The sequence below is a fragment of the Clavelina lepadiformis genome, chromosome 2, assembly GCF_947623445.1.
Source record: "Clavelina lepadiformis chromosome 2, kaClaLepa1.1, whole genome shotgun sequence".
Taxonomy (NCBI): domain Eukaryota; kingdom Metazoa; phylum Chordata; class Ascidiacea; order Aplousobranchia; family Clavelinidae; genus Clavelina; species Clavelina lepadiformis.
In genome coordinates this window covers 14261796-14271840 of record NC_135241.1, presented here as the reverse complement: position 1 = coordinate 14271840, position 10045 = coordinate 14261796, and the positions used below count along the sequence as shown (strand labels likewise).

The following is a 10045-nucleotide window of genomic DNA, read 5'->3' as shown; positions in this document are numbered from 1 at the left end:
AGACTACGTACAACTAGGTTTTAGACCACAGGGTTAGGCGTGTGCCTTATAACCTTGTAGAAAATATAAAAAAGCAAGGTGGCTGGGAATATTTTCACCATTTCATCGTTGCGATATCCAGATAAAGGTAAGGGTTTGAACCATTGCTGTTTCCTGTGGGCATATTGCCATGAGTTGCACAACTCATATGCACGAAATTATTTATTAGCATTTAAATTTCTTTTGCAAGTACAGTAACTATATTAATTTTGTGAAAATTTTTCAAACATTTCTTAAAGTTGTACTCTATTCAAGCAACAACTGTAATTCTTGTATATACTTCAATTTGAAATAAATTTATTTCGCTAAATAAAATATCATTAATCCTAAGTGTATTATGAGTCACCCGAAAAATCCTTTCGTGTTTGATTTCGTAAATCCACAGGAATAGATGCGTCACAATTCGCTTTTATCTGTAACCTATATGAATAGTATGACACATTGAGGCTTATAACGCTCAAGCACACGGTATAAAAATAGGTTGAAGACTTTTCTGTTTCTGCACGGTAACAAAGCAACCATATCCGCTCTGTGGTGTGTTTGAACTGGCTTGTGACATGTTTCAAATTAAGTAAACTTCCGACCAGAGTGAATGAAAAACCAACAAATTTTTGCGCAAAAGACCTATGATGCGTTTTTTTCTTGTAAGCTCATAAGGTTTTCACAAGCCTTACTACAAGAAAAAATTCCAACTCAGTGAACTAAATAAAACACTATTTAAAACAATATTTACTTGTAGAGTGTAGAACCATTACGAAAGTGCCCAAACCACGGGCGCCGGCCTACGGTATGATGATAATGAGCTCATTAAATGGTGGTAATTGTTTGTGAAAAATTTATGGAATGCGACATGCTAACACATATTGGCTGATAATTAATTTGGTTTTGCTTACTGGTCTTTAACGTTCTCGTTTTTCTTTTCTTTTTCTGAATTGTCAGAACGAGGGCGATTGTGTGAGCACCACCCCAATGAAGATGTTGTCTAGTAATGAAATCGCTTGAAGTAAAACTTAAAAAGCATTTCTCGTTTGCAAGTTGCGCGTTTTGCTTTTCGTTAAATGTTTCTGTTTAATACACTTTCTAACTTTCACAATCGGCATAAAGTTGGTGGTCTATTGAAAGTTGGCTTACTTAAAGTTGACAATGATTTGGTCATCTATTCTATTACTACATTACTTATTCGAAAGATGAGATTACCTGGTACCTGCATGATGTTTATTTACTTATATGTATTAATTATTTGTCTAAAGAGTTTCCCTTCCCCTTATTCAATTGTTCACACATTTGTTAATGTTTTTCCCCAAGTCGGATGGACTATACTTGTATAACTTAATAGGTTGCTTTTAGGCATGTGGCCATTGGCGTTGGGAAAGCCTACTATAAACCATGCATATTTTGCAACTTATGGTTGAATTTTACTTTTGTGTCGCTAACATCTTGTCAATCTTTTGAGTGAACTTGGTTTACTACAGTAACAGACGATGTTTATATCGTTGGTCACGTGACCGTCTGTTTAGTTGATAATTTATAAAAGTTCATTCCGAACTTCTGTTGTTTAGTTGTTTACACAAATACGCACATTTAAGACTGGAAGCAATAATAGACTGCTAAACAAGTTTCACAGTTTACAAACGAAATTTGTTTACAAAATATACGTTTTGAAACTACGCAAGTTATAAATAAACTAAAGAAAATTAATCCAATAAAAAATGTATTGCAAGAAAATTAATGTAAGCACAAGATCACGTGACCAAAACTCAAAGGCCGCCTTTCACGTTTGGAGTCACGTTTTTTTTTGCAAAATTAAAACAAAAATTTAACCATAGTTTCAAAATAAATGGTTTGATGAATTCCCCAAACAAAGGATCATAAAATTAATATAACAGCCTTGTTTATCAAAGTATATTAAAACAAATAACTTACGACAGTAATCATACTCGATTAAAACGATTAGTCCATTTCATCCGCGATAACTGTAGATAGATTACAATTAACGGATAAACCACTAAACTACGAACAAGTTAAATTTGAATACTGAAGCAGAATTAATAAATAACCACAGTTACTTTTTGTATAAGCAAAGAATTCACCGGTAACCAACTTTTTGCTGGTACCTATCTATCGTATTTACCTCTATTTACATAATGTAATAAAAATAATTTACTTACACTATCATTTAACCAAAATGCAAAATAACAATTTATCATGACAGTTTTTGTTGCTACACCTTTACCCTGAGTAATCAGCGGCTTCTTTGACGTTTAGGTTTAGTTTATGTTGGCTGTGAGCATAAAACCGCTGGTATAAGAAGTGGGATTTTCAGTACACTATATATAGTTCCCGGAAATATGTGCTTGTATGATTTATTACCTGTAATATGCTAAATCATATATCTAACCAATGCATATTTAACCATTAAGCACGCTCTTGTCTATATTAGCGCTATTGGTATGCAGGAATTGCAGATTGAACAGAAAACATGTAACTAACCACAAAGTTATTAAGCTATTACTGTATAACATTTCATGGCGTATTTTAAAAGTAAACAATATCTTCCGACTCAAAGATGGATAATCCGGTATTATAACTGCAGTTCTATTCTATGCTGCAAAATTGCAACGTGCTTAAACTTAAATATTATAATTATGATGTACGAATTGACGCGATACTCACGCTCAGTATATTTGTTTTCACTTTTGTACTTTTTTCCGCCACATTAGTGTTTACGCAAAGACTTTATTTTTATCAAATTATCGGTGATGTCTGATGAAGGAATTACGTTGAAAAGTTAAATCTCATCAAATTTTCACATAATTTACAAAATTAGTTTGAATCTAAGCATTAAGGGCATCTTCGTTTAGACGTTTACTAATCGCATTATTAAATCTTAATGCAGTTTAAACTGACTAAACATAAAGTCACTCACCACTTACCCAACCAACCACTAATTACCACTATTACCCAACCAGTTACACTACTAGTTACCCAACCACTAATTTGTTTCCAAAGAGTGTATTTTTAGACATGATCAGAATAAACTTATATAGGTGTATTATAACATACGGTTAAAACGTTTTAGGTTTTACGTTTATTTTATCCAAAGGCCACCCGCTGTCTGATTTTGTGTTTCCTTGCTTATGTTTTTCCTGCTGTCCTTTGACTAATCCAATTTTACGGGTCACTTCAGTAGCTTAAAGTTTTTTTACATCCGATGAGAAAATCATTGGCTGACATCATACTCCCAGCACGATGACGGGAGCTAAACGCAGATCAAAGTAAAAGTCACTTTGCTATGGGTACCGGTTGGCTGGGTTTTGATGAACATTTTGCCTATAATCCGTTTTGTGCCTAAAAACACTTTACATGGATTTTCTTTAAAATAAAAAACTGCCTTAAGAGGGCCAACCACAAAATCGTGTTTATAAGAAATCAAGCCTACTGTTGATTTATCGTAAAGTGTGATGTCGGGTTTAATAATGAAGCAATAATGCCCTATCGCCAGCGTTCATGGCAAGAAAAACATAAATTTCACAAAAAAGGCGAAGACCGTATAAATAGCACGCTTTCGCGAACACATTCTACATGAAGCTGACTTTGCAGTGTGTAAGATCTGTATAAATTCTGCGCTCACGTGAAAATTAAAGCCATGCAGTTGTTTTTGCTAATTATAGATGGCTTAAGAAAGTAAAAATTTTTCAAAATTTGCATGTGCCCGATTAATTGTGAAAATGCACATATTTCTATCTTTTAGATTCGTATTAGCGAGACACAACGACCCAGAAAAATGAACGTCGCGAGATTAATACTTATTTTGTTGAGCGTTTTAAGCGCCTGTGAAACTGTATTTTCAAGGGCAATTACTAAAACAGAACGTGGAGCAGGACATACGATAAGGTATGAATATGTATGCTTAACGTTTGTTTAGTATATAAAAGTATTTTAAAGATTTTTCGAGTTTTTGCCAAACTTGCGTATTTGATCATACAGAAAGAGATCGGCTGAGCACATGGTAACCGATTTCAAAAGCCGCAACAGGAAAGCGCTGGAAAGGCAGCATTTTCTTGGAAAACTGCTAAACGTAATTGACACAAGTGGTGACCTTCCTGATCCAACGGCTTTGGTTACATCAGATGCAGGCGTAAAAGCGTTTGGCAAAATATCTGGCGCTTCAAACGCACCTAAACGGCAAGGTCACAGAAGCCGCAAAAATAGAAAACTAAAGAAACGCCGTGGATCAAGGCATGGAAGAAAAGGCAACAGCAGAAGAGCTCGCAAAAACAAACCACGAAAGGGAAGACGTCGTCATACCCGATCATTGGTGGATAACGTTGCCATTTTACTTCAAAGCGATCACGGAACCCAAATAATCAGCGCAATCGCCGGTGTAATTCGGCCAGATCAACAGCTCAACTATAACGTCCAGGAATTGAAGAACATAATTCAAAGCTCATCAAGGAAATGTGAGTGTAACAAGCATGACAGAAAGTAAACTCACAAAAATTAGTACCTATAAATTTCACAACACTTTGAAAATTAACTGCATGATCCACTGCTAACGCTATTCAGCATGCCACTGAAAAGCATTACATAGTGCTTTCGCGTCACTTTTCATTCACTAATAACGTACGTTCCTGCGTTTTGTAGGATCTTTTTCTGTAATTGAACATTATGTATTAACGTGTCACAATTTTTGTGCAAAATTTGACGCAGATGCCAAATATGCTGGCTAGCACGTATGAGTTAAAATTAATACCACAACCATTTTACGGTGTAAATGAAGGCATGTGCATGCATATATTGAGAGTTTCACATCATAAGTGATTATGTATAAGCACGTTTATGCACTCTTGTTTATTCAATTAATGTTTCCTGTAGTATTGACAACCGATAAGGTAACATTTGTTTTATGACGGCACGATATTGCGTGTAAAAGTATTTTTTGTTTGTAGCTTTTGATTGAAATACCTATTGCATCACCATTTCTATGAATTATAATTGCACATTATATTATTTGCTTGGCTATTTGCTGTTAACAATATTGCTTAAACACCCGTAGTCTTAACGATTTTAGACTAAGTTGTAGCAAAATTGGGTTTTGTTGTATTTACGCCGATGTTTAAGACAAAAGATCTGAGAAATTGAATACGGATCTTCATGCTATTGCATGACATTAGCCTTTGTAGTGAATGCGTAGGATATATATTATACATTGCTTAACATGTAAGAACACTGTACGTTCCACATGTTTTTAAGCTCTTAACGTTGTATTGTGCCACTGTTATAATCAATAGACAACGCTCCTTCAAGCAGCGAGGCATTTGTAAAATGATTTTACAAGCCTGATTATGATATGCATCTAGCTTATTTGTGCTTCCAATGTTTGTTCATAACGTTTATCGTAACTTCAAATTACTTCTAAAGCTTCTAGTTGCAGGTAATTGTATGACTTGCATGCATGCTGATTCTGCAAAATTATACCGCATTTGCATGTTTAAGGTCATGATGGTGAAACTTTTAAAAATTCTCGAGTAAGTGATTTCAATGATCTTTGGTGCATAACATTGACAAAAATGGATTTCAGATTTTTTACAAATACTCCAATTTAATTATAGGATTACAAGAAAATACGCATTACCTTCAGCACCAAAGATGAATTTCCGCCATTTCCGCGCAATGGCCTTCGTGTCGATCATCTTTATACTTTCAAAGGATTCAGCGAAATTTCTATCGCTGTTTATAAGTTGTGCACAATGCTTAATTGTTCACAGTTTCCAATGTTAACTGAAAGCATGTCACATAGAAAGCCTTTACGTTATAAAAGTAGTGGAACTGCAAGTCTGCAATCCTACAAACATAGCTGAAGTTACTGGCAAAATGCAAGGTTGAAAGGTTATTGTTGTACAGAATACAAAGTCATCCATATTCTTAATTTGATTAATTTATTATTTTTCTTGTTTTGTTCTTTTATCATATTCATATTGAAACTTAAACTGTAACGAATGATTCTCGCCATTCGTCTTGTTTTAGGGTGAGATATCTCTTAGCTTCATTTGATTTTGAATGCGTATTTAGTTCACTTGCGTAGAAGTATCTACTATTTTTACATACAATGTTTTTCATACTAAGTTCTGCCCTAAGTTTGTTTTGTGTATTTATTGCCGATATTTTTTACCACTGTAATTTTGCAAAATAAAACATATTTGCACCAACTCAAATAAACGTGACACATAGGCAGAAGTGAAAAACTTTTAGTATTCTAGAATAATTAATATACTAAGACGGCAGAATGAGTTGGCAACTAATAACGGATAGCCCGTGCAATACCCTATATCATACAACTTATAACTGTAAAGAAAAAAATTCTGGTTAGCCGAAGTTTGCAATCTGGTAATTTTCGAGTGATCAATCTCGTTTCATGGACATGAGATTATACGGGAAAACTTCGTTGAATATATGTGACATATCTTGTGTATGAAAATATATAACAAGTTCGTAAGACAAAAGTGGCTACATAGCACAGTATATAGGGGCGAAAATGCCGTCACCTAAGATTTTTCAAAAATTTGCTGACCCCATGAACATAGATGAAGAAGCAGCTATAGCTAATATACGTTTTTGTTTCAATAACAGGAAATCTGTGCTTCCATCAATATATTGAATATAACCTAAGTCATTATATATTTCTCTAAGCAAACGGATTTATCTTGGGTGAACATTTTAAAGTCTATTTAAAATCAAACTGCAAAAGAAACCTTTCTATAGTCATGTTACGTTAAATCCGTGTGCGTTTAAGTTGATAAAGTCCTTTGAAACAGTGGTGTAATCTATAAAGCCATCCAATAAAGCATAGTTTGAAACCTATGCAAAGCATACTACGTTGCCAAATCAGCGTTGTGATGTCAGGAATGACTCCTAAAAATTCGCTTCTTTCAACTTTACTTTTGCTTTTGTTTACGTCCCTGCAGATACCATTTGGACCATGATATAAATGTTGATCGAAAAATTTTAATAGCTCCTCGCGTGAAATTAGATATACGCAGCTAAATTCCATCCCTCTTGTTACAATGAACCGAAATGTTAACAAAATAAATCGTCTTCTAATAACAATGATTTACGCAAATCCATTTCTCGTATATACCGACTTTATCACGCAATATGTCTTTCAATAAAGCTTATCACAAAGATCCCTTCTTTTTCAAATATCTTTACAGAGTGCTAATAAAAATATTAGTGCAAGTCACAAGATTTGTGTGAACCAGAATCGGTGAATTTGTTTGATATATTTTGATCGCTGCTTTATTGGTCAATTTAGAAAAAATAAGATGATATAACACATATACGCATATATAAATAATAAATATATATCATTCGAACTTACTAAATGTACGTAATTATGAACAAATAAACGGGATTATGTTAACCATAAATTATGCTCAAATGAAATAAAAAATGAATAATATAACGAATAAAATAATGTTTTTCCAAGTTAGCCTAATTTTGTTTTCTTAAATAAGATTTCATGTGGCTACAATAACATTCGATTGTAGCGCAAAAGTTTCATTACATAAATTGTCATTGTCATAATATTTACGATTGGTGTGTTAAGTAACCAAATTGTTATTACTGTACGTGATATACACGGTAGGCTATTGTTGTGTTTTATAAGTTCCTCATTAAAATTTATTTTTTCTGATTAAGTAAACGTAGATACACCAAACGCTTTTATAAACTAACACAGAAGCTTTCCCCTAATAATATCAAAAATAAAATTACCGTACGGTACATATGTCAACACAACACCCTGCACGGTGCCGGTCAAATCTTCCAGTTTAAGAAGGACTTCAGTGTGATAGACTGATAGTTTAAAGATTTAATTCAAGGGATATACAATAATAGAATTTTGTGATGACATTTAAATAGAACGGTTGATTTATTTTTAATTGGTTGATGCTGCAAAGACTATATGGAGCAATCCAACACAAATCCTTTTGCTGTCGAAGATGAAAAGTTTAAGTATTTTGCATTTTTCTTCTATTCCTGAAAAAGTTTGAAATATAAACCGTGTTGCACATATTCAATCGACCACGATTATCATGTAATTACTAATGATCATTTCTTGTTATTAACGACAAGTACTCTTTAATGTTCAGGCTATTTCCTTCTTTTTTCATATATTCTTTTGGAAATTGCTGACCTATATGTAAAGAAAATAGCATGTATATGGTATACATCTAATGGATTGCTCTAGGGCCCAGCATTGGTGCGGGCTCTTTCATCAACAAAATTTTAATTTAAGCGCAAAGATGCCAAATTTAGCTTTATGAACTCCAACATTCCAACATTTTTTTAGGCCTAGGTCTAATTAAGTAAGCCAGCTGCTATTATTGTTCAATCGGTAAAAATTTGCACAGCTAGCATATATACTTAAAATAACAACGTCTGTGTGAAAACATTAAAATACAACGATCACTGTAATATTGTGTTAGCAAGTAAAATTGTGTATAGTTAGCATGCAATGGTGTATTTAAGGTTCCGTTGACGAGAGCCAAAAAGCTCTAAAATTGGTTATTAAATTCACTAGGTTGTCTACCACGCCCAAAACGCACAAAACGCAAACATTATGTGCTTTTGCGCCTTAAATACCGCTTAAAAACGCCTTAAAGGAAATGTATTTACATATCTATGAGGACAATACAGCAGCCAAATTATAGTTTTCACTTTTTGGACGCCATGTACAACTTCTAAGGCCGTATAGCCTACATTAATTTTGAAACGTAGTAAACCCGCCTATAAATGCTATACGCTTTTCTGTGTAGATTGCAGCTGAAATGTCCCAAGCAAGAAAATGCAATAAACGAAAAAGGCTGAAAACGTAAAAAGGTTTATGTTATAAAAACATAAAGTTGAGTGGCATGCCTCCCTAAAGTCGCTATAGTGTTAACAGAAAATAGTAATTAGAAGGATAAATAACAGACTCTCTAAACAAATTTTAACATTGCTGTAACAGATTTGACCCAAAAATACAAGACCTATACAATTCAATAGTACGTTACACTACGATTAGTGAGATCAACGAAATTTTAATGCTTTCTTGAACACATAGTTTAACCAAAACAATCTAGACTTAACTCTCATAGGCCCGTGTAACTAGGTTAGGTCATCAGGCGGGGGGGTGCAAAATATTTTGGATGGGCTTAAACTTCACATCAGTATAGCATGTATACGAAATTGGTGTTGATGCATAAAACACTTTAATTTAATCATTGACTGTTCTAATGGTGACAACTGAAATTTTATGGACGGCAAAGTGTACATAAATTATATAAAGGCAGCCTGCAAAAGTTTTTGTCTGACACGTTTTTCACCAAAGTCAATAGCTATAGCGGACGTTTGACGGGATACTAATCAAGCCAACAACTCGATCAACTACTGTTACCCATCGACTCAATAAATACTAATTTATTCATTTCCATGTTCTGGCAATTTTATTCAATAAAAGATTATTATGACGCCACAAACATGTGTAACCGGTGATATAACGAAAGTTTATACTGTATCACATAATACGATCAACGGTTTATAAGGAATATAAAAGTATATTACAACGTGGCTAACTCTATGTAAATATAAAGGCCTACAATACGCACCTACACATTAATTGATGCCCGGGCGGTTTAAGCGATGCACTAAAATAATACATTTCGGTGACGCCTGAAAAAATACAAAATGCAGCATTCATCATCATTAGGTCCTTGTGTACTCTTTTTGGACACGTAGGGCAGTTAAAGATTTCCATGCAGTTCAACGATCCAATGCGACATCTTTCACTTTTCGCTAGGCGGTGTTGAACTTCTGTAAGTCGTTACGGGAAGTGGCCTGCCAGGTCTTCTTTGGTCTTTCGCATTTTCTTTTTCCACCCGATGGGTCCCAGTCTTATCCAATTTTCGAGTGCCGGTAGTCTGGCATTCTGAGCACATGTCCCACAAAGCGCATTCTGCGTTCAGCT

The 10045-nt window shown here is 34.1% G+C and overlaps 1 protein-coding gene across 3 annotated transcripts; it reads left to right on the top strand.

The window, feature by feature from the left end:
- On the top strand, window positions 1-6248 carry LOC143447261 (uncharacterized). Of its 3 annotated transcripts, none has more exons than XR_013114060.1 (4): window positions 1-127; window positions 3791-3933; window positions 4027-5567; window positions 5652-6248. XR_013114060.1 is itself a non-coding variant. In XM_076947277.1 (4 exons), coding segments are annotated over exons 2-4 (585 nt in total). In that variant the 5' UTR covers window positions 1-127; window positions 3791-3823; the 3' UTR covers window positions 5654-6248. The 3 variants fall into 3 exon arrangements, 2 of the variants coding, with proteins under 2 accessions (XP_076803392.1, XP_076803391.1); XM_076947277.1 differs by having other exon boundaries at window positions 4027-4499; XM_076947276.1 differs by having other exon boundaries at window positions 4027-6248.
- The last annotated feature ends 3797 nt before the right edge of the window (window positions 6249-10045 follow it).